This window comes from Micromys minutus, assembly GCF_963924665.1.
Source record: "Micromys minutus genome assembly, chromosome: 13".
NCBI lineage: Eukaryota > Metazoa > Chordata > Mammalia > Rodentia > Muridae > Micromys > Micromys minutus.
Genome location: NC_137982.1, coordinates 11,817,479 through 11,842,723, shown reverse-complemented (window position 1 = coordinate 11,842,723; position 25,245 = coordinate 11,817,479). Strand labels below are relative to the sequence as shown.

General features: G+C 49.1%; 1 protein-coding gene across 1 annotated transcript in view; it reads right to left on the bottom strand.

Moving 5' to 3' along the window:
- Window positions 1-1,297: 1,297 nt before the first annotated feature.
- The window catches only part of MORN5 (MORN repeat containing 5), a gene marked incomplete at both ends in the record, with an annotated part of 28,380 nt that continues 4,432 nt past the window's right edge, over window positions 1,298-25,245 (bottom strand). Inside the window, 3 exons of the mRNA XM_080927388.1 lie at window positions 1,298-1,377; window positions 22,641-22,772; window positions 24,290-24,401. Coding sequence (XP_080783514.1) covers window positions 1,298-1,377; window positions 22,641-22,772; window positions 24,290-24,401 — 324 coding nt within the window. The remainder of the gene's footprint in view (window positions 1,378-22,640; window positions 22,773-24,289; window positions 24,402-25,245) is intronic.

Here is a 25,245-nt window from a genome sequence, read left to right as displayed (position 1 = left end):
TGCCTCTCCCTCTAGTCTATATTTCAAATTTTATTTGTATATGATAGAGAATATACACTTAGTTGTGTGTGGTTTTTTGCTAATGTACCTTCTGTTTTTGAACATCCCATTGGAATACCAGCAGCGGAGCTCTCCTCTGTCAGTTTCCTATGGGGTAACTAATGCCTTAGGAGGGAGAGATGGCTTCCCCAGGTCCACTTCATGGTACAGCCAGCCAAGGGACCTAAACCTCCCCTGGCTGACGTCTCTCTGCACATCACGTCTGATTTCCTAGTTTGAGGTTTGTTTGTTTTTCCCCCTGCAGATTTCAGTTGATCTCTTCCTAACCTGACCCCTCTTCTATCCTCACAGGGTAGCTCCCGTAAACCATGGATCATAACCTGGAGTCAAAAGAGGGGTAGTCTCCATGGACAAATGGTCATGCAAAAACACAGGATGCTTAGGGCCCAAGAGTAGCCCTAGGACATTTTATCATCCTCTCTCTGGGGGTGATTATGTACACAACCAACAGATTTATTTTTATTTCTATTTCTGATGTGGCTGGCTCTGGAGCTTGGGGTCTGTCTGCTTTACTCTTCCAAGTGTCAGCATTCTAGTGGCACAAACTGATCTTTAAGGTCACCATTGATCACCTGGCAGGTGCCGGTTTCTTGAACTTTCATTTGACTCACTGAGCTGCCCTACAGTTCCAGAGATCAACTACTACAGCAATACTTTCTCACGATTTTATACTCAGAAGCTGAGGCTTAGGGAAGTGACTTGTCCACAGTTGCATGGTGGGTGGCAGAGCTAGAGCTGAGGTTTGAACCCTACTTAGATACCAAAGCACATTGCAGATCCAGAGGGAAAGGCCATCCTAGGGGAAGGTGCCAGTGGGAAGCTACTGAGACCTAGTGAGTCACCCGGTGAGTCACACTTCTCCAAGCCACAGATTCCCCATATGCAGAAGACTCTCACCCCCTTAGCTGTTCATTCAGTAAGAAATGTATGTCACGAGATGAGGGTTCTTGAGCTTTCCCATGTATAAGAAGAAATTGGGGATACACTTGCCAGGCCCCATTTTCGGACATTCGGACTGGTAAGTCTGGGCTTGGGCCCAGGTCTACCAAGGTGGCGTGAAGTAGATGAAATGGGGCAGCCATCTCTTAAGAAAGTCTTCTAAAGCAATTACCCTTGGGGCTATTCGGTGCAGAAAACCTTTATTCTGAAACCCAAGCCGAAGCTAGGACTACAGCCAGTTTCCCAGGCCAGCTGTGGGCAGAGGGAAGTCTCTGCTGAGATACTGAGGCCGAGGTGCTCATGGCTGGGACTTCTGTGTGGGTGCTGTAAGCCAGCCCTTGCGGCAGGTCCTGACAATCCACTCGTGTTCGTCATCATCTGCAGGGAGAGAAGACAGTTACTCCTGGTACTCACTAGGACCCGCCCAGCCTGGGAAGGCCCTCAGATGGGACCCTTCCAGCACAGATGCTGGCCCAGGGGTTTGTTTAGCTCTGAATTGTTGTTCCCATCCCTCAGCAGAGTGGCTAGATGGGAAAACTGACCTCTGAGTTAGAGGCCAGCTCGTGGTGTGAGGGTGGGGCTGAGGAAGATAGCCGGAGCATTTGGCCACTTTGAGCTGGTTTGATCCCGGCAGGCGGAGTGGCAGCCTTGCCCTCAGGCAGTCAGCTCTGCGCCAGTCCTTAGCAGAAAGCACTAGGATACACAGCCTGGGGTACAAAGTGGGGGATGCGGAGGGGGATACAGCTATGCTGGGGTTACACCCTCAGAAGCCCGAACACACCCTCTCCTTGCACTCCACCCTGAGCAGATGAACAGAGGCTCACTAGCGGTCTGACCACCTGTGCCCAACCTCTGGGTTAGCATGTGGGAGAGCCCAGGAGGATCTGAGCCCATGGCTGCCTCTTCCTGAGCCTCACAGTTGACTGAACCCAATCTTCAGTCCATAGAGCAGCATCTCTGCATCTCTGGATGGGACCTCCTATGGGATTTCTTTCATTTTCCCGTCTTCTCTCTTTCTCCTCTACACACATATCCAGATCCAGCCCCTCCCCCACCACCACAGGGACCCACTCTAATGGCAGGACAGGCACCCCTGAAAATGCATGCAGTTCTATAAAATATGCCCTCTTGTTTTGTGTGCAAATGTGTTTTTAATTTACGAGAATGGCATTGTGCTGTGAGCCACATTGTGTGGGACTTGTTTTGCTCCACTGTACAGTTCACTTTTCCTGTTCTTTGCTTGTTACCCATGTCTCATGTTTCATAGCTGGCTGCACCCTCGGCTGACTCTGTCCTCTGTGTTGTTGCTTCTAAGTTCCCCAAACCAGGAACACCAGGAACAGCACTGGAACTGCGTTCTGGGGCTCCCGCCTCTGTGGACACGTGGGAGAACTTGCCTGGTTTTTGTTCTGAGAGGAGCGCCATGGGGAAGCATAGATTTTACTCACCTGTGCTCCCCCACCCACCACCTCATTGCCTGCCCTTTCTTGTCCCCCTGTCCTGTGCCATCCCTGCCTGCTGGCTGGCTTCCTCTAGGCCACAGAAATGAAGGTGTTTTCTCCTTACCTCTGTTTAACCCACTGCCTCGGGTAGGAGGAAGGGACTCCCCATTCCCTTCAGGTGATACATGCTGGAAACTAGGGACCAAGGGGAGCCCCTGAAAGCTGCAAAGCAGACTGCTAGTAAAAACCTTCCCTAGCCTAGGGACCTGCCTAGGGGCACCGTCCTAGGAAAAGCACCAGACCCACATTGGGAAGAGGTTTATGAATAGTTGGAATTGCCACACAAACCCTGCATCTCATTGGGTCTGAAACAATCCAGCAGGGGTTGGGAAGATCATGCTTATTCACAGAACTTGTCTCTGGCCTGTGGACCCTCAGCAAGGTCATCAGGAGCCATAGCCTGTCTTCTCACCCCAGGGCAAGACTGATGATGTAAGAACCACGGCTGCTTCCAGAATAGCTATTCCCCCATCAACACGCATTATTTCTTTGCGCGTGACTAAAGACGAAAAGCTTGCTGTTGAGCATGCTCTGGCCTTGGGAGACTGACCTAAGCAGCCAGTGGCCTCAGTTTCCCCTAGCAGGCTGCCTATGCACTAGCGGAGGCTGGCAACCCAAGGGTGTGTGGTGGGGTGCTGTGCTGATGTGTCAGCACACAAGGAGTTAAACGCTGGTGGAGCCCACTTTCGCCACACTGTGAGCAGCCTGGTTGATAATTACAGTTCTGAAGTCTCCAGGCTATTGGAATCAGTGCAGCTGCAGCCTCTTCAGCGGTAACCCCTGAAACCAGACAAACTGGGTGTATTGTGCTGAACCAGTCCTCAGGCCCCTCCCTGATCGTTACAAATTGACAGCAATGGACTTAACAGCCCTCTTTACTACCCTGTTCACTCTCTACCTGGCTGCATAGCCACCAATTTGAATCACAGATGCCTTCTCTCGGGCAGCTGCTCCTCCACCCTCCCTCCACCTCCTGGCGCCTCCTCGCTGGCCCTACCACGCCAGGGTGAGGCTGCCGGAGCACATTTCATCAATATTTAAAATGGAATTAAACCTGTAGCTTTGATTAATGCCTCCTGGAGCCCGAGAGTAGTGATTACTATTTTGCAAATTGCGATTGTTGGAATATGTTAATATGATTGTCTGAGAACATCTTCACCTTCTCTGGGTAATTTTCCTCCTTTTTTTTTGGCAGGAGGGGAGGAGGAGGGGAGGAAAGCAAAAAAAAAAAAAAAAAAAAAAAAAGATGGGGAGAACACCCCCACGAACTCTTTAATCAATTGTAACCGATCAGCCTTGGCAGAGGGAGGTGGGGGTAGGAGGGGTGGAGGGAAGACTTCTCTGTGCGTGCATTTAGCAGGAACCTAAGGTTTTGGTTCTTGTTGGCCTGGCGATGCCACTCTGGGACACTGTCCTAAGAAAGCCATCTAGTCGTCTCCATGCTGCTTAGAATCAAGAGAACAGAAAATGATATATGTTTCTAAGCTTGGGAATAGTTACATTGCTGTTCATTCACTCACTCATTCATTCACTCATTCGCTGATTCATTCATTCATTCATTCAACAAATGATTTCTAAGTACTGTACACGCCAGCAACCTACTGGCCTAGGGAGGAGGGCAGCGTGCTCTCACTGTAAGCCATGGGGAGGACATATTTAGCAGCTAGAAATGATAGTTAGTAAAGTGTGTATGGCAACACAGGGGAAATGCTTTTGATGAGATAATAAGCCGGAATAAATGAGATGATGTAAAAACAACGACCCCCCCCCCATCACACAACCACAACCGTCCATGGACTTTTATAGGTAGGATGCTCCGTGTACATCTGTGGCTCGAAGGAAAATTAAAGGTGATAAAGTGAATTGTGGCAAGTCAGCAGTGGATCAGGAAACTTTCCCTTTCTGTTCTGGGCGTTCCCCGCATCTTCTTTCTTTTATGGGCATTGGTCACAGAAGAATTTCAAAATCATCCTTGGCTTTTTTTTGTCCTGTCCTACAGTGTAATGTCTTGGTGCTTTTTATGTGTTTTGCTCATTGAAATACAAGATTCCTAGGTTCCTAAAAATAGTAATGTCCTTATACTCTTAAAAAGTAAAAAGAAAACAAAAACCACTAGCATAAACATTGGCAAAAATACACAAAAAAATCTGAATAGATGTCCTGCCCAAAGGACAGTCGCAGAGTGACTGTCTCCCAAAGGAAAGGAGGTAAGAACTTTGCAGTGGAGAAACCCAGTCAGTCAGGCCTTCAAGGCTCAACCCCAGTACCAAGGAAACCCCAGGGAGCCCATCCCCTCCCCTTGTTATGTTTGGATGAAATCACCCTTCACCTCTGCGTTCTTCTTCCCCAAACCCTACACTCACACTCTAATCATAAGAGAAACATCCAAACAATCTGAACCAAGGAACATCCTGCAAAATAGCTGACCAGGGCTCCTTAAAACTGTCACCCCAAACAAGGGCATCTGTGCTTGGGGTATAGCCTCGTTGTCGTAGAAACCCAGTTTCTAGCACTGGAAAACAAAACAAAAGCAGAAATCCTTGCCAGACCATGGTGGCTCATAGCTGGAATCCCAGCAATTAGGCAGTAGAGGTTAAGTGGATCTCTGTGAGATTGAATCCAGCCTGGGCTTATTCTGGACCAGCCAGGGCTACACAGTGAGAGCCTGTCTCAAACCAAACAAACAAAGCACACTAAATAACAAAGAAAAGCTGGAGCGACTGTCACACCTAAGATGATACAACTACATGTCATGTGATCCTGGAAGGGGTCCTGGAACAGAAAGTGAGCATTTTGGAAAGAAAGGGGTTCGAATGCACGCTGGCTTTTCCTTACACTAGTTCACCAGCATTAAGGCCAATATGATTGCACCAATTGCACAACAGTGGCTAGGAATAAGAGAGGAGGTGGGCCTGGGGTGTATGGAGAAATGCTGCAAGAGCCTCACAGGGATTTTTGTGACTGTGACTGCTCTAAAATAAACAAATGATTTCTTTTTGAAATACATGAAAATCCAGCATACTGTTTACAGACCAGACATCGTGCTAAGAGAACCCAAAGCCCTTCACACAGCCAAGTTCTCCAAGCAAAAGCGTCCACTGCTTTTCTCTCCCTTGGCCCCTCATAGCATAGTTCTTCAATTCTTTCTTAGATAACGACCCTCCTTTCCCCGTTAAAGTAGTGCTTTTCAACTTGTGGGTCACAATCCCTTTGGGAGTTATGAATCAGATACCTTGTATATCAGATATTTTCATTATGATTTGTAACAGTAGCAAAATTATGGTTATAAAGTAGCAATAAAAATGATTTTATGGCTGGAGTCAACAGAACAAGAGGAACCGGATTAAATGCCCGCAGCACTGGCAATGTGGGGAACCGCAGCTTAGAGCTAAATTCTCAGTGGGTTCTCAGCACCCAGCACACATAGGTGGCCAGTAAATGCTTTGCCAGGTGAATATGAATAAACCCTTTTCATTCTAATTTGCCCTGGGAGTGTGAAGCAAGAGAATAAGGAAATTCTTGGAGAGCCTATATAACGCTCTGAAAGAACAGGCCAGGATACAACCGAGCGGTAGCAAATTCCCAGATATTCACAAGGAGAACTTATGTTCAGTCTTCAGCGGAAATAAAGAATCAAGAATGGCCTAAACAAGATGATGACAAAGTGATTATTCCTTTCAATACAAAGGACTGTTGATATAAGTGTAATGCTCTAAAAATTCTTTCAGCAGAAATGAAGTTCCTGTAGTGGAAGGTTGCGGGGTTGGGAATGGGTCTATGGATTGGCCTGTCCAGAGACGAGGGACCTCATGATCCATGTGGGCCGGATCCTCCTGCCTCTCAGGCCCTGTCTGGGTGACAGTCTATCCTGGTGATGAAGCCAGGGTCATGGTTGCTTCAAACAGACTGGAGCAGCCATGCCATCTGGGCCTAGCACAGATCCAGCACATTTAAAGCTCTTAGTAACTACGTGAAGAACTAATGCACAAAGAAATGTAAACTTGGGGACATAAAAGTAACAGATTTACTCTCTGGAACTAAGATCAAAAGAGAAGATCCTCCCCTCCTTGAGCAAAGCAAGATCCTCAGAGGCATGCCAAGTACAGGTCCAAGACTGCCAGCTGCCTGCTGCCTTTGTGTCCTGAGGCCCTGGGTTGGGTACCTCACCACCTGGCCTTGGATCATACCTGAAGACTAACCACTAGCAGGAAGCTCTAAGCCTGTCTGGCCTATAGCTTGCATTCCAGTAAAGATGGAGAATGGCTGCCTGCATAGGATAGATCTGGGCCAGACCTGCTAGGCTGTGCCCAGGTCATGGAAGGTGGCAGTAGTTCAGGGTGTAGGTAACATGACACTGGGGGAAGAGCAAGGTCTTAGGAGGGCTGCAGGAAAACAGTTGCTTTCCTGAGCGGCTGCCAGTATGGTTGAATGCTGGCTAAGAGTGTGGTGTTAGAGGGCTGAAGGGATGGCTCGGTGGGCAGAGTGCTTGAGATCAGATGCCTAGCACCTGTGCAAGAACAGGGTGGACAAGTGGATGCCTGTGGCTTACTGGCTATGCTGTGTGTAGATGAGATTAGCTTGCTGGCCAGCTCCACGTTCAATGAGAGGCCCTTTCTCTAAAGTAATAAGGCTAAGAGCAATAGTGTAAGGAAACTGAGATTGATCTCTGGCCTCCATATCTGCAACACATAAGAAAGTACACCCAAGCACGCACATACAATACATACCTACAATACACACGGTGTGGCTTTGGGGCTCTGTGCCACTACTTTGGCAAGACGTTGCCACCTTCGTGAGACTTCTGGAACCAGACACACTTGGGTCAGATGAGGAACCACCCACTTGCTGGATAACCAGCACTTCTCCGTCCCAAAGCCAGGATCCCATCTGGACAGGGGGCTGAACAAGACCTCCTATAGGAAGCAGTGGCGAGGCCTGGCCAGGAAGAAGGGTACTTCATGAGTACCGAGGAGGTGAAAGCTAGAGCTGTCATTCTGATGGGTCTTTAATTCCCAACCGGGATGATTTGGGATGGAGGACCACAGGGAGGAGGTTCACAGATAGGATGAGCACCAAGGGGATCAAAAGGCTCAGCTCAACTAATGGATCCTGTTCAAAGCCAGGAGGACAGGCTGGGGCAGGTTAGCCATGGTGGGCAAATAGACAGATTGGAGTCACTGGGTACCCACAAGCTAGTCTCTTGGCACACCTCTGGGCTAGGCAACCCTGTGGTCACCACTCCTGTGCAGATCCCATGAGTGAGCTGAGGGGTGTAGACTGGGAAAGGGAGGAGACCCAGAATGAACACAGTAGCAGGCCTCTGGGAGGGGAAAGAGCCTAGGAGGGCTGTGCTTTGTGTGTTCAGGTGTGTGTGTGTGTGTGTGTGTGTGTGTGTGTTCATCCTCTTTCAGTGAGAGAGATGGGATTGCCATCACTTACCATAGGAAAGCTTAGGAGATGAAGTGACTCCGTTCTTTACGATATTGAAGCAGAGGGGGAAGGCTCAGGGAAGGTGCTAGCGTGTATCCGGGCACAAATGTCCAGGTCTACCTAGTTGCTCTCAGTATACAGCTATGTGCCTGTGAGTGTGCCAGTGATTATGTCTGAGGGTGCCATGGAACTCTGCAGTACGTGTGACATGATGTATGGGGCTGTGTATCTGAAGTCTAATTGTGTGTGATCACTAGTATGTGGAAGAGGTACTGCCAACCTCAGGAGCCAACCTTATCATCCTAAAGGCCAGACTGGCAGCAGGCCAGGGCCAGGCCAGGCTCTGGGAGAGGGAGCCTCTGCCATGGGACACTGCCCCTTACCCCAGGGGTCAAAAGTAAACAGGAGTCCACACTGGGATGGAGATTCGTACTAAATCTGACTTTCACTCCATGGCAGGTGGCTACCCCATAGCTCTGCCCCACCTTCAGTTCAAATGCACAAATGCATGCCTGGTGTTCCTGCCACAACTCCCAACTAAAAAGGAGGCTTTGAACTTTTCTGGCAGTGGTGGCCAGAGGCAAAGACCTCAGTACTGTCAATACTGACTGAGAAGTCCCTGCCCAGGCAGAGCATGCTGCAGGCAGGTGAAGGGCCTTAGGCTGCTCGACCCTGCCTATTGTGGAGTATCCTCTTGGGAGTGGATTAGGACAAGCCACGTCACCCCTTGGGAACCACAGCTCCAGAACCCAGCACCCACAAGCTTGCCAAGGCCCATTCAGACAGATGTAAGAGGCCATCCTTCAGGAAGCCCCCTGGACTTCTCTCCAACCTCTGACACATGAACAGGTCCCAGCGCCACATCTTGGGGACCTGGCTCTCGCCCTGCCGTTCCTTCCCTTCCATTTAACAAAGCCCATTTCTTGCTCTTTAAGGCCAGCCTTAGCACCTCATTCCCTGGGCCATTATCCCAACCACACAGGCCACATTCATACATCTGGCACAACACACTGCGGTCCCAGCCCTGGGTACCAGAGAAGTGAGGGAAGTCCTGGTTTTAGAAGAATTAACTTTTTAAATTAAATGTGAACATGGACATCACAGGCCACATGGAAGCCTGCTGGACTGCTTTCTACATGTGCTTTGTGGTTTATCTGAGCATTTGGGTTCTCTGCCCTACACTGATTTGGGGTGTTGGGAACAGCCCTCATGCACACAGGGGCTCAGGGGCTCAGTGAAGGCCCGATTCTGGGATACTGGGGGGTTGAAGTTCCAAGTACTTGAAAAGCCTGAGAATGAGGGGCCCATGCCCCAAAGCCAAATGCTAAGGGGAGGTCTGCTAGCAGCAGACCACTGGTTCCATTTTGAACGTGGCATCAAAGGCCGTTGGGTGGGAGAAAACAGCCTGCAAGGGGCATCCTGCCTCACTGAGTGTGAGGTGTGAAGGACACACCTGCTTTCGGCTTCTTATCCCTGGCACAGAACCCCCACCACTGTGGTGATCGCTGGGATGCACTGTGCCATGGCAGAGCCACGCTGTTCCCACCAGACTGCCAGCGTCAGCCTCACGCTCGCTGCGATTCTATAAGACAGATTATTTCCCAGTCTCAATTCTCACATGAGGAATCTGGATTTGGGGCAGGTAAGCTAACTGATCACGGTTGCCCAGCATATACGTGGCATCTCCAAGAGCTGGGTTGTTAGCCTGTCCCACTTGGGCCTGAGGTAAGGTGTGGGCTTCTGCCAAGTACCCCGACTTCCGGAACAGAACTGAAGAAGAGAGGTGAGGCTCCTGTCCACGGGCTATGGCCTTGCATTTACTTCTATTAAAGGAGACAAAGAAAACTATGCTGGCCAGGCTCATTCCAGCTGCGGAAGGGGAAGCCGTGGCCTCTGGATGCCTCCAGGAGGCTGCCATGGGGGCAGGGAAGCATTGTTACCAGGGTGCATGGGCCTTGCAGCTGGAGGGGGATTTCCAAGGCCTTAGGAGTAGTGAGAAAGTAACAGTGGGGCAAGTCCACAGTCAGGGAGGGACAACCTGGGCAGGCTGTCATTGCCAAGCATTGATCTTGCTTCCAGATGACCAATGGTACCCTTTCTTGGTCAATTTCTCTCGGTGGGTTCAACAGTATCTTTCTGGGGAGGGGTCCATCATTTTACCTATGTTATCAGAGATGTCTGGGTTCAAAAGCTGGCTCTTCACTTTAATGGGACAATTGTTAGCAAATAGCATACCCCCTGAGCCTCAGTTTTCCTCCCCATCTGTCAAGTAGGGAAAACAGCATTTCCTCAAAGGCTGGGGATGGGGTAAGTTGCAGGCCCAGTGAAGGTTTCAGGGTCCCTAATACCCACCCCTTCCTATGCCTTCGCCGGAGGCAGATACCCATGTCTGCTGGGAGGGCTGTGTGATCTGTGGGGGCATTTTATCTGGCAGTTACAAGTGTGATATTATCCCTCCACAAAGCCCTCATTACAGTGCGGCTGACAATGCCGCAGATAAAGCAGGGATGCCCCTACGTGCCAGCCTCCAGGTGATTATAACATTTGGGTAAATTGCCTTTTGTCTTGCTGCAGAGCTAGCTGTGGGAGGGGATGTGTGTGAGTCTCACTGGCCATCTTACAGAAAACCCCAGGGAGGCTCCATGGAGAGCTAGCATGGGTTTAGGACAGGAGCTGTGATTGGCAGTACCCCTGGCTGGACCACCGCTGATGGTGTGAGGGTCAGGCATGGGATGGGCCCTCATGCAGGAAGCAGCTGCTCTGAGATTAGGGGAGTCTTGACTTTCTGTAGCACTGGAGGACTCGGATTTTGAGCATAAAGTCAGCAGAGGACCCGTCTAAGTGAAAGGAGCCATCTGTGGCTCAGCCGGTTTCGTCTGGCTCTGGGAAAGCCCTTGGTTCTGTCACTAGTGAGAACCCCATGCTCTCACTCAGAACCAGCCCAAATGCCATCGTTATTTAGCTTTGGAGCTGAGCTGCCTGGATGTGAGTTTTATTTATTTATTCATTTTTGTAACAGTGCCTACATCTTTATTTTTCATAACCTACACTTTTCAAATTAGACCGTTTTACACAAGATGTCACAAAAGGAAGCTTAAATGATCACGAGTTTACCTGTAAGCTTGATTCCAGTCTTAAAAGTGAAACAGAAACAGACACCCTCAGGCAAGCTTCCACGTTACACTCCCTTTCTGTGATGTGCAGCTGTTAGTGCTCCTGGAATCTTCGATGGTCTAACAGGCTACAAAGCACACAAACCCACAACGACAGCTCACGGAAGGGGACACACAGACAGGTATGCACCATCAGTCACCTGCTGTGACACACTGGACCAGTTTTTCAATATCAACTGCAGAAACCCTAGTACAGCAATATAAGACTTTTTTTTTTTTTTTTTTTGCCACCCACTAGTGGCAGCCAGTGATACAATGACAGGAGGGATTCACAGAGACATTGTGACATTGACTACAGGAGCGGAATCACTCGAAATCCACTGGTGAAGTGGAACCAGATTCCTAGTCCATATTCCCATATGATAATTAAGCATCATCACACAGTTTTACAAGTTAAAATGTCATTTGTGACTGTGGTATCTCTGACTCTAGACCTTGAGATACTGAAAGGAATGAGTAAACTTAAAAAAAAAAAGATTATGAAAACCACGAGTCACACTTGCTGTATGTGACATAGCAGGAGTCTGCGTGCACCCTCAATGGCTTCCTATTTTGATAACTCCCGTTTCTTCTGAGTGGAAAACCTCAAAGTGTTCAGGAAGTCTCTGACATTATACAGCTATTTGGCAGATCACCTTTGCTTCCTGAAAACGAGTGCTATGAAAGTCACATCTGAGCAGGGCTCAGTCCCTGCTGCCAGGCTGTCACAGGCTAAGCAGTGATGATGGTGTCCCGACCTTGTACATCTGCACACCTGCCCTTGTGTGCAGCCGCTGAGCTTTACACTTCCAGCCAGCAGCCAGTGAACACCGACAGCTGGCTCTGCCACACAGGCCCCGCGCTGCAACGCACCCTGGGGATGAGGGATGCTGACCATAGTCTGGCCCCTCTTCCAGCAAAGATGTGACGTGAAGGACCCGAGGCCTCAGGCTCGCCTTTCCAGAGAGATAATGTCTGCTAGTGTGGGTTCAATAAACCAAGTGGTTCCTCTTCCTCCTCCTCCTCTTTCTTCTTCTTTTCTTCTCCTCCTCCTTCTCCTCTTCCTCCTCCTCTTCCTTTTCTCCTTCTCCTTCTCCGTTGTCGTTGTCAGTTATCTGACATTTACAAGGAACTTTGGACGTGGGTTTTAATTCCAGTTCTGCTGACCTCGAGCCAGGAATTTCGCCTCACCTCAGCCTCACCATCTGCAAAGTAGGAATGAGCCGGAGAGCCACAGAGCTGCTTATCAAGGCCGCTGGTGTCATGTGAGGCCTGCGCCTGAGACACAGCAGGGGCGCTCAGTAAAACTGTCCCAAGAACATTCCGCAGGCTCCTCTGCCCCCTCCTCCTGTTGGGCATTTAGGACGGTTACAGGTTACAACCATTTGAACTCCCGAACACTAAAGTGGCCTTCTGTTTTCAGGTCTACGGTCTGCAGTTGGCATAGTCTAAGGTTGGCTGGGGTGACGTGCCTGGCCGGGCCCCTGTGAACAGGCCTGGCAGAGTAGAATGAGAAAGCAGATGAACCCAAATACGACTCCAATCTATGCTGAGTTTCCGGGCGGGGGTTGGGGGGATTCCTTATCCTCAGTGAGCCTCAGTTTGCCAAATATAGCCGACGGGAGGCCTCTCCTACAAGATGGTAGATGTTCAGTCAGTGATAGCTCTCATCACCATCTTCCTCTTCACCTTCCTCCCAAAGTCTCCAGACCGCACACAAGCCCACTGCCCACTGAACTAAGTGTACATTCAAAGGAGGTTCGTGGTCTTAATCTTGAATTCTGTCTGGAACCCACAGGTTCAAGCGTAAAAATGGGCCTCTCTGCAAATAATCACTGGCGTGTGATATTTTTAAGAAAGCAAAGCCATTGTTTCTGATTGAAGGAAAGTCGGCGCTGTTTTGAAGAGTGGGGCGATTAGGCAGTGACTCTCTTTCACCACTGGGAATTAGACGCTGCTTGAGAGATTTGTGAGCTCCAGGACATTTGCCAGATGTGCTTGATTCTACATTTCAGACAACAAAGGGGATAATGTTGGCGGGAATCTTGACGGCACTGCTGATGATCGGGATATTCTTTGAGGATGCTACTGAGACCTTTCAGGGGAGGATTGCAGCTTTTACATAAACTAATTTGGGATGCTCACTCTCTGTCTTGCACAAAGCAAATTTAGTTCATTGTCAGCTGTATCTGTTAAAATGGTTACAAGGGTTTTTTTTCCCTTGAATATTAATAATGCGCCTTTCATTGGAGATGCTTGCATGGGGTGTCATTAATTGGGGGGAGGGAGGAAGAATTCGTGGTACAGTTCTCTCCAAAGTGATTACTACTAGTACCATGAGGCAAGCAACAGCTTCAGGAAAGAGAAGCATGAACAAAATGCTGACACGGCTTTGGCGTATTCTTCCTGAAAGGGGGAAGGCGAGGTGTGTACAGGGGCATCATTAATTAATCTTTTGAGTTTTCATTGTATTAAAGATAATTATCCTGAATATCTTCAAATGTTCCCATATTGGATCACAGTGTATAAAGGACCTCTTTTCAAATAAGGTTACATTTAATTTGGGAGGCTGTGGTGGCTTTGTCTTAAGCCTCTAGAGTGGACTGTTTCATCCATGTAGGAACCTCGATGAGCTCTAGGTGGGTGCCAGTGACTGTTTTTGGTAGAGGAACAATTAAGAATCAGGCAGGACCCTCTCTACAGAGGAGATCTATGAGCACAAAATGAATTTGTGCAAGAAGAAAAGAATAGTGCAATTAACCAGCTTCCTGTGACGGTAACAAAAGAACGGAGACAATTAATTTATAAAGAGAGAAGGTCTATCTAGCTCATGTTCCAGTCCAAGATCAGCAGCCTGGTGACTTTGGGCCTCTGTTGAGGGTGGCATATTAATACAGAGTGACATGTGAAGGGCAGACTATGAAACTGCAAGCCTGGAAGCCAAGCAGAGAAACTGGAACTGAGATCTCAGGAGGCCTCTCAGTGACATGCTTCCTGTCATCTAAGGACATCCCCTAGGGTTCCAGCTCAAGATGAGTCCACCTGGGCACAAGCCTTCTGCCTATGGGCCCGTGAGGGACAGTGTCTACCTTTGAACCACAGCAAACAGACTTCGGGTTTTGGCCTAACTTTGCTAACAGCTGCATGACCAACCAGAAGCAAATTCTGTTTTTAAAAGACATTTTTTTTTAGTGTGTGTGTATGAGTGTTTTGCCTGCCTGATGTCTGTGCTCCACATATGTGTCTGGTACTCACACAAGCCAAAGAAGGTGTCATACTCCCTGGAACCGGAGTTACAGAGAAGGTTGTGGCCCATTCGTGGTGCTGGGAATTAACACAGGCCCTCTGCAGGAGCGGCAATATGATCTAAACTGCTGAGCCCTCTCTTTGGTCCCCCAGAATGAAGTTGTTAGCCTGTCAGATACCAGCTATCACACTGCAAACTATATAGATCATGCAGGTTTTCCACTTAGAGCAGAGTCGAGGAGCAGGCCCTAAGCACGTGGGCTGGCCAGACTCCTCTCCACTGAACGTCCCTTTCCCAGCCTTGCCATGCTGAGTGGTGAGCGTGCAGGTAAAGCCACTCTGTGGCAGTGACACACAGACATCTTGTCCTTTGGCTCTCGGCTAAGCACTAAGAGATGAGAAAGCCTGTGGTAGGTAGAGGGAGGAAGGAAAGGCTGGCTGTGGATGTTCACTGACGAATGGCTGGTAGCCCAGGGGGGACTTGAACGTGATGTAGAACACACAAGGGCGGGGGTGGATGTTAGACCTTCAAACAAATTGAGCCTGGAGCTCCGAATGCTGTGAGGGGCTGTGGACCCTGAACTCCAGAACAGCATCTCGTTTCCCAAGCAGAACCCTGAGGAGTCAGCAAGATTAGCATAGCCAATCACACCTGCCTCCCAAGAGACTTCTTTGCTCCTCGGTACCCAGGGAAAACATAATAAGCCCCCGGGCCCAACTTACTCCTCCTTCCTGCAGCCTGACTCGGTAATCACCACAGTGATGGCAGCCTCGGCCCACTAATCACGGAGCACCTGTGTGGGCCAGGTGCTGGGTGTATTCAGATACATAATCTCCCTTTCCCCCCACAGCTCCTTCAGAGAGGTGCTATCACCATACCCATTTTATAGATGAGGAAACTGAGACTCTTAGAGGGAAAGTGAGCTTTCTATGATCACATTTGTGGGGGAATCTCAGACTAGTGGCCTACCAGTAACAGGGGTTCCAAGTCCTGAGTTTTTAATCAGTTCGTCACTAAGTCCTCATGTCCCCCGTTGGATAAAAGGTCCCAGACATGCCTGTTTGGCTGTTTGCTCTACTTAGGGATGCAGTAACTGTGCTCAGTGGCTATTACTTACAGCTTACTGTCTCAAAAATGCTCCAGGGGAGAATGGAAAGATCACTGCTGGGGGAGATGGAACAATTCCATTGTTACCAGTAGGTCAGCCGCTACTCTGAGGCCTGACATTCTGCCAACATGCACGGGAGGTTTTCCTGAGGTCCAGGGAACATAAGTGGAGGCTTTAGGGTGGACAGAAGTTACTGATGACATTGGGGTCACATAGCAGGGACCCAAATCGTGTGTCCCACCTAGTAGCTCAAGCCCAAGCCAGTTTCAGCACTGGACCAAACAAACCCAAGCTCTGCAGATCAGATATGGCCCAAGAGTCCCTGGATTGTGACCCGTGGTGGCCAATAAGATGGTTTGTAACCTTGTTCTTCAGAGAAATATAACAGATTGCTTTTATTCAAAAAAGCAAGCTGCATATCTACTGTGTACAGGGAACTATACTTTAGTTCAAGAGACGTGTGAGGCATAGCTCTGCCTGCCCGCATTTTCTTTTACAAAGACTTGAGCAGCTCTCGTGAGATGCTAAGAATGGTGGTAAGTTAGGCACAGTTACAGAGCCCCTGGCCTCGTGAGCTCCCAAGTAAGGATACTTTACTGTCGCAGGCTAAGCACTGCTTGCGAAGCCTATGAGACCACAGAGGAGAGGGAGGCGGTGGGCAGTGGAGGAAGGTAGGCCAGGATAGGCTGTCTCCAGCAGCCCTTGGAGGGAGGTGTGGAATTAGCCTAGTGCCAGCCAGCACGTATCAGTAAGCAGAGTACAAAATACTGAACATGTGTAAAGTACACACATGCACACAGGCTTGAGTTGAGCCTGCAGTCACAAGGGAAAACACTCCTGATGTGCCCAAGGGCCTGTGCTTTTCCCGGTGCCATGACATAATAATACCCCGACAGAAGCAAAGCGTAAGGGAGAAGGGATTAATTTGTCCCACGGTTCCGGTTTATAGTCCTGGGGAAGCCAAGATGGCAGGAGCTGGAGAGAACTGTTCGATTACTCCACGTCAAGAGCAGAGAGCAGCGAGTTAATGGACCCAGCGTACTGCTCAGCTTACCGTCTCCACCCTGAAAGTCCCACCCAGGGGACGGTGCCGTCCACGTCCACAGCAGAACTGCTCAGCTTACTGTCTCCACCCTGACAGTCCCACCCAGGGGACGGTGCCGTCCACAGCGTACTGCTCAGTTCACCGTCTCCACCCTGACAGTCCCACCCAGGGGACGGTGCCGTCCATAGTAGAAAGAGGGTTAATTGCATATCTCAATTAATACAGCCAGAATAACCCCCGACAGATGTGTCCACGCCGATACGCTCTTCCTAGGCGATTCTCAATTGTGTCAGGGTGACATTTAAACCTAACCGGCATGAACTGAAAGCCGAATTCAAGTGGGCCCAGGTTGCCCGCCTGATCTCCTGGAATTCTGGAGGTTTTCAAAACCATTTTAATGACTACAGGAGTGAATTTAAATTGTCTAAAAACCAGGCTGGAGAGATGGCTCAGCCTTTAAGAGCACTGGCTGCTCTTCCAGAGGTCCTGAGTTCAATTCCCAGCAGTTGACAACCATCTGCAATGGGATCTGATGTCCTGTTCCAGTATGCATGAAGTCAGCTACAGTGTACTCATAAAATAAATAAACAAATATTTAAAAAATCATCTAAAAGCCTATCGTAGCTTGCATGTTGCTAACAATAGCTATTCAGAAGGCTCTAACAGGAGGTTTGCATGAGCCCAGGAGTTCAAGGCTAGCCTGAGCAACATAGCAAGATGTCTCAAAAATATTGTCTCAAAAGAAGAGTTAATTTTCACAGTCATGTAGGTGCCACAGTCCTTTCAGTTAAGAAAGGCATCTCTTGGGGCTGTTGAGATGGTCCAGTGGTTAAGAACACTGGGTGCTCTTCCAGGGGACCTGGGTTCCATTCCCAGCACCCTCAGTGGCTCACAACCATCTGTAACTATAGTTCCAGGGGATCTATTACCCTCCTCTAGCCTCAGAGTGCACCAGGCACACAAGTGGTGTACAGACATAGTGTGCCGGCAACACGCTGTCCATAGTAAAAAAGAAAACAAAGCCATCTTTAAAATCCATGTCCAGACAATTTGGATTTTCATGTACTTTTGTGGTTTAGTGACAGCTGTGGCTGCAGCCTTCAGAGACAGGGAAGAAGTCAAGGCAGTGTAGTGAGGCAGACGGGGGGGAACCCCCAAACCAACCAACCAAAGCCCACCCACCCGCTCTTCACTAGTGCCCCAGCAGAGTAAGTGTCCATAGAGAAACCAACTTCAGCTTGACTAAGAAACTCTTTTCCTGCATATAGTTTAGACATCACCAGAAGGTGCCTCCGGGCTGCTGGGGGAGAAAGTACAAGCTGGACCCCCTGCATCTTACAATGGTGGTGGGGATGGAGAGGCAGTGCAGAGTCGGGGATGTGCCCTCTGGTGCAACGGTAGGTGAAGATTATGGGCTTAACCAACTGCTATCTGATTGGACATGAGGCCTGCTGTGATGCATACCTCACACTGTAAACCAGATCAAAAGCATGACTGAGGATCGTGGGCCTGAGCAGTGGGCTGGATGGTGTGTGTTGTGGGGGGGAGGGGGAATGACCGAAGACACACAACATGACACAGGGGATAGGACAGGAGGGGACCATGACCTACAGCTGTCATTTTACTAAATGATCGTGCTTGTCAAACTGCGTTCTAAATATTTATGTTCACACATGTGTGCTGGTCTTAACTTTGGTCAGAAGAGCTTCTTTAAGCATTGGGTAATGGTTTAAAGCAGAGACTCCTAACTAGTCCATGTGCTGGACATATGTAACTCTGAGTGCCCAGCAATGGGTGTGTCAGTCATAGCAACCTCCAGTCAGCCATTCCAGACTGGAAAACGTGTGTGAGAGGGGCATGGCCGCATCCGGCCCTCAGGCCAGCGAGCAGCTCGGGGCCCCAGGTTGCAGATTGGGAGCACTGTGAATGGCACATTGGGGTGTAGGGAGAGGCTCCATGGAGACAAGGTAGATAGTACTACAGGTCCTTCTTCAAGTGAGGGCAAGTCGGGATAAGGACTAGTTGGTCAGAGAGACTCCCCTTTAGTGGTGTTCCGGACACTCCAAACTTTACCTGTCTCACATCTGGACCAATACTTCTTGGTTCTGTTTGTCTCTAGTATAGATTTTTAAGGTCAGAAGGACACTTGGGATTATCCAGACCAACCACTGTATTTACAGAGAGAGAGAGAGAGAGAGAGAGAGAGAGAGAGAGAGAGAGAGAGAGAGAGAAATGCCCAGAGAGGGAAGGCTCCAGAGAGGAAAAGAGGGAAGGTTTCAATGGGTCCCCAGCCTGGGCCTACGAGGGACATTTCAGTTGCCTTCCGCCACCTAAAGATCTCCTATCTAATATTAATCCTCTTACCCTTTTCTTTCTATGTAAATGAGTCTTTCTGAAGGATAAATTTGGCGCTTTGCTGCCAGCCTGAAAAGGTCCCTTGCTCCAGTCGCCCCTCCCCCGCACACCCGCAGTCGTGCACATTTTCTTAGTTCATGCTTTTGAGCCACTGAAGTTCCCCTGCTGTCAGACATCCTCTCCCGACCCTAAGCCTTCTAACACTCTTCCCAGCCCCGCTGTGTTTGGTGTCTCTCCACGTTCTGGGAAGCCATCCTGGCCTGCTTGCCTCCAGCATTTGATGCTCCTCCCATGTATGGTGGCAGCAACTCTGTACTGGAGGTGCCTTTCTCTCCAGTCTTTCCTGCTCTCTGGGGAAGATTCTGGGATCCTGCTCAACCACATCCGAGCAAGTCATTAGTGTCCATCTTTAGTGCCCTAAAGAGGTCACTGAGAACAGCTTCTGGAACTCTCTGGTTCTGCAATCATGTTGTACATTTTTATGCTTCTGTCTTAACACATCCTCTCTGCCTGAAACGCCCTTCCCTGACTTTCCTGCTCACGGAATCTCTGTATAGCCATGATTTGTTTGTTTTGACCAGGCTGGCCTCAAACTCTGTACTCATGAGGATCACGCATGCCCTCCTGGTCCTCACAAGTGCTGGGCTACAGGTGTGCACCACTATGCCTGGGTTCTGTGTCCTGCCGTCTCATGCACGAGACAAGTACTCTACCAGCTAAACTGTACCCCTGGCCATTACCTCTGGGAGCCCTTTTCTCTATTTCGACCTATTCCCCTCTCCTTCATCTTCCACTTATCCACAAAATCTGCCTGTTGGAGTCCATATCCCATTATGTTGCAATTGAGTGCTTCTGTGTCTGTCTTGAACATTAGGCTGTGGCTCTTTATTGGGCCAGAATGTCACTCTGGGGAGACAGCACTGGAATACAATTCAACCTTAAAAGCTTCTACCAAATCACTTGCATTCCACTGTAACTGTAGAAAGATGTAACTAACGCACAGTGCTCCAGGGTGCACCAGAATAAACATTATATAGCCTTACTTCTGCAAGGATGTTCTTACTGCCCCACTTCCCCGTGAATTTCATAGTCAACCACACTTGAGACGTAAAAGAGACATACCTCCCCCACCCCCAGTACAGATTCATAGCTCACATTCATTCCTTGATTTATCTAGTTACAGATCCTTACTTTCCTTTGTTGCCCTCAGGATTGAAACAAAGGCCTTGTACATGCTAGACAAGTACTCACCACCTCTGAGATACATCAGCCCTGCTTCACACCTCTTTAGTAAGCAGCTGCGCTGTGCTAGCTTCGTGTTATCAGGACAGCCCCATGTTTGGTGCTGAGGCATGCACCTGCACTGTGTCAGTCTTTAGGAAGATTTTTTTTTTTTTTTTTTTGCTCTGCAGCTTTGAACTTTACTAGTTTATAGGTCTCAGTTCTCGAGGGAGCATGGTTCTGTCAGGAGATGCAAAAATGGCTCCAATGAACTCAGCACAGAGGAGATCGCTGGACAGGCCAGAGTGCCTGCTCCTGGTTCTGGGCTAACTGGGTTGTTGTTATGTGGTCCAGCAAAAGAAGCGCTGTGTAGAACACACACCTTAACACTTCTGCTGCTGGTAGAAACTTAACAAAAACAGAGTTCACCAACTGAACAGCCAGACTGTTTTTATTTAAACATTTTGGCAAGACTCTCAGGATTCAGACCCTTTGTAATTCACAGTTTAGGTCTCCTTGCCAGATTTCAAACAAACAAACAAAAACTAGTCCAAAGGAAATGCAAAGCTGGAGTATAAGAGGGTGAGGTGTGAAAGTGGGAGAAAGAGTTTAAAATGTCAGCCTTATCCCTCACCAGAGCTTCTCTGTGCAGGTTTTCCACATCGCAGCCTTGCTCTTTCTGTGTATCCCCTTGTCTTGCATCCACACCCCCTAAGAACTTCATAGAACAATAATTGACAGTGGCCGACTAGTTACAGAGTCTTTGGGAAGACTGACTAGAAATTGATATTAATTAAACATGATGCAGGGGCTTTGGGCTTCTCTCACTCCTGTTAAGAGGAGGTGCCAGGTTCTTCTCCACGTCTGTAGAAAGGGCAGTAGAAAGGCAGTACCCCCTTCTCTGAGCCCTGGACTGCAGCCCCTTAGTGATTCCACTCACTTCCTGTGACCCCACTGGTGCCCTTGGCCCTGGGCCTGAAAGTAGAGCTGCTTCCTGTGTGATCCTCTTGGTGCTTTCTCTGTGTAGCCATTTGCCCAGCTCCTGACAGGGGCTTCTTCCGATTTTCCCGACCAGTCCTGACTGATACACATGGAGAAGACAGAGTTCCTTTTCACATGGACCTGACGGCCATGAAGCAAATGGTACCTGAATGGGTATTTAAGTAGGGTTGAAGTAAATGTAAGAGGGACATTAGCAGATGATGGGCCCTTTGGGAAATTGCTCTGCTTAGCACTGGCTGAAGTGGCTTTCTGAAGCTCACTTGGTCCTGAGGCAGTGTCTACAGCTTCATAGGGGCAATGCAAGCCTGAGCCCCCAGATCTAAATATTCAGCATGTTCCTTTCAGAGAAGTTCTGGATCCAAGTCTTGGAATCACCTCATAGTTCCTCAGCCCTCATGGCAGCCTTACAGGCAACATTCTGATGACATCCTCACTGAAGTCTCTGGGGGAAGGAGATGCTATCCACTGCATGGAGCCATTGCTCAACTTGGTACTTCCCCACCACAGAGAGGCTTCTCCACAGACACAGCAAATTCCTTAACAGTACATGCAAGTCTCACTTTCGCTCTGCCTGTCTGTCTGTCTGTCTGTCTGTCTGTTTCTTTGTTACTCTATTTGTGTTCTCTCTCTCTCTCTCTCTCTCTCTCTCTCTCTCTCTCTCTTTCTCTCTCTCTCTCTCTCTCTCTCTCTCTGTGTGTGTTATGTCTTTCTGTAACTCTGTCTCTCTGACTCTCTTTGTGAGTGTATGTTTGTGTGTGTGATTATACATGTATGTGACTGTACATGTGTGGACATGTCTCTGAGAGAGTCTATAGCTGTTGATACCTTCATGGGCCTATGACTCTAGAAAAACAACTATGACCCCATGCACGGTTGTCTGTTGTTTCCTGGGAGTCAGGTCACTGTGAAGTCTGATTGGCCATGGGATCTCTTACTAAAATGAATTTCTACATCTGCCAGCTAGCTGGGGGCAGCCAGCCTTCCTGGACTATAAGGAACCACTCCTCTCTGGCCAGGCCTGTGCTCCCCCTCTGTCTGACACACTTTCTCCCCATGTCCAAGGTCAGTTGCTAGGTGCCACTGGAGATGCCCTGTCCTTCTCAAAACCTCTGATAACTTGGTTCTGGACTTGGGACCCTAAGTCACCCCTTCATGGTGTCCCAAACCTTCACTTCCAGGGCCATGACTTCAAGATGCTATCTACTATTTGCGGTCCTCTCTGCTGCCCATCAGAACATCAGCTGCAGCAGGAAGTGGGCAGGGTCTAGCTTCTCTTTGCTGTACTCAGGACCAAGTCTGGAGTCTAGAATACAATAGGAGTCAACTAATGCTAGATGAGGGGTGGATACCAAAAAGCACTCTTTAATCTCTGGGCAGCATACTCTGGTGCTGTCACAGTTAAACTATGAATGCCTTTGCTCTTACTCTGTGGCCATACACAGGTTTACCAGCCTTGGATTCTAGGACACGTCAGATAACCCACACTTGTCTCTTTCTTAACAGATGCATGTGCACACACTTGTGTGGTCATTTCTGCAGGTAAAGATAAAGAGTGTCTGAGGTGTTAGCACACACCTACCCGCATTTCTCAGGAAACGGTTCCGGTAATCCTTGACGACCCTGGTCTTGGGGTTATAGAAACCATCTCCGCAGTCATAGTAGCCTGGGGGAATTTTTCTGGGTGGGTCCACGTTGGTGAGCTGAGAGATACCTTAAGGAGACACACAAGACAATTAGTACATCAGCAAGGCCACTGGCAAGCCCAGTGCTCAGATATTCCCATTAGCTGATATTTATGAGGCTGGCACCACTGTGGGACCAAATGCTTCTTTCGCAGGGCCAGGAGCAAAGTCAGCAGGAATGAGTCCCAGGGAGATTTTGGAAAGGGGTTGTGGACAGGGCCTTTGGAACTGGACCCCTGCCTTCTCTGACCTCATCCTCATCCATTTCTCGGGCCACCACAATGAAGTTCTGAAGTCAGAGAAACTCTGAGGGAGAAAGTAGATTTAAGGGGGGGATACCCAATATGTGGGTGAAGCCCACAAGTGTGAACCCTTGGCCATACTCAGCAAACCTTGGAGAAGAACTTAGATGATGGAAGGCTCTAGAAAAGAGTAGACAGAGCCCTGCATGTGACATCTCCCAAATGCCACAGTGGTACCATTCATTTTTTTCTTGTGTGCTAGACATCTGGCTCCTCCTGTCTCAGTCCCCAGAGCAGCTCATCTTACAGAGGAGAGAGCTCACATCAGATGCTGAGTAACAGGCCCAATGCCAGCTAGCTAGGAAGCAGCCTGGCTCTGGGACCTGGGTGCTAAGTAACACAGCAGGGAAGGAGTGGGTCTGAGCCTGATTCCTAAGCCAAGGGTGATGGAACCCCTGGGAGGGAAAGAAAATCATCCAGACATTTTAGGTCTTGTAATGCCATGGCAGGAGCAAAGGGGGGTGCTGGAATTTCTCACGTTCTTTTCATTTTAAGTCCCGAATTTCCCTTTCTCTGAGTAGAAAGCAGAAGGCCATGGCCCCTGTGCTGTGCTTACGGGTCTGCATCCTGCAAGGGCAAATGCTCCAATGTTTTCTAATTATACACTTGACCCTGATTCTAGCCAAACCACATGTGCACTGGCAACGATTACTGAATGTCTTCTTCTATGCCGGTGGCTTTGAAGCCATTCTGTGGCTCAAACCTCAGGCCTGTTGCCATCTTGGAGATGCACGGAGAAGTCAAGGTCACCCGTTAACTGTCTCAGTGTTCTATTCTGTGACCCACAGCAGGGGAGAGTGACCAGAAAGGGCACCCTGAACAGTCAAAGAGACAAGACAGGGACTAGAGGGAACCTCAGCCAGCACCTAGCCCACAGAGGGCAGGTTCTACCAGTCTCTTCCTTTCCCACCCACTCTTGCTATAATGCTTACATATTTTTACTATGACATCTGTCATGTGCCATGCTCCTGACGTCCACGCAGAGCACTGTTCTAGGTGCAAACTCTCATATTTCTGAGGGACTCATAAGGCAGAAAACACTGTCATGATTTAGTAGGGAGGGCACAGAGAGATGGAATCCCTTGGTCTCATTCTCCTGACCAGCTAGCGTGCCCAAGGCATGAGGACTGGCTTCTCTGGCTCTCCTGGGTCTACTACATCCATTTTCTCCTTGAGAAGGTTCAGTGGGGACCAGGCATCCATCTCTAGCACCCTTGCTCTCCTTCTCTGAGTGGCTGTGCTACCTGAAGGCTTGAGGCCATAGCAGATCTCTGTGTAGAACCTCCGGTCATAGCTGTCACAGTAGTGCCAGTGTTTGTCCTCATACTGCAGCCCGTCGTTGAAGGTATACTTGCCCTGGGGGAGAGAAGCACACAGGCTCCAGAGGAAGCCAGATCGAGCCCAAACCTTTTTGGTTGTTACCAAGAGAGTAGTTGGTTTCTCGCTGCCAATGGGAAAGAAGTGACAGGTGTCACTGTGGACTTGGTCATGGGGGTTAGGGGAGCTGGAGACACAGCCCTGAACCCTGTGCTTGAATCCAAAAGCATGGTGACTCTCCAGTGGGGTTGGGCAGGCAACCCACTCTCTTGGCTCTCAGGTTTTTTCATTTATAGAATTAGGATGGTGACAGTGTCCCTCTGAAAGAAGTGGCTCGGAATTTGGTGAGATGGGGACATGCCAAGCTTAGCTGGGAGACACGGGCATTGTCAGATCTGTTAAGGGCCTGAGTAGAACACGGGGCAGAGGAAGGACCACTGTGCTTTTAGCTGTACTGGGACACCCATTTCCTTCTGGCTTTTGGACATCAGCACACCTGGCCTCTGCCTGGGGCCCACCACACCTCTTCTCTAGGATCTCAGCCTTTCAGTTTGAACTAGAACTATAGTGCTGGCTTCCTCTGGACCTTCACCTTGCAGAAGACAGACTCTGGTCCAGCTTTCATTATCCCAGGAGCCAAACTCTCATCATCTCTTTTCATATGTCTGTCGGTAACCTTCCCTGAGCACTCTAACACACAGGAGGAGTGCTTACACAGGTTGCTGTTTTCCTCTTATTCTCATAGCTAGAAAGGCCAGAGCCACTGCCTGAGTTCAGACATGTGCATTCTGTTCTTGTTGCTAAAGGAGCCTCAGGATATGAGAACTGTACCAGCCGAGGCATCAGGAAACATGGGTGGAAATTCCCACAGTACTATTTGTTC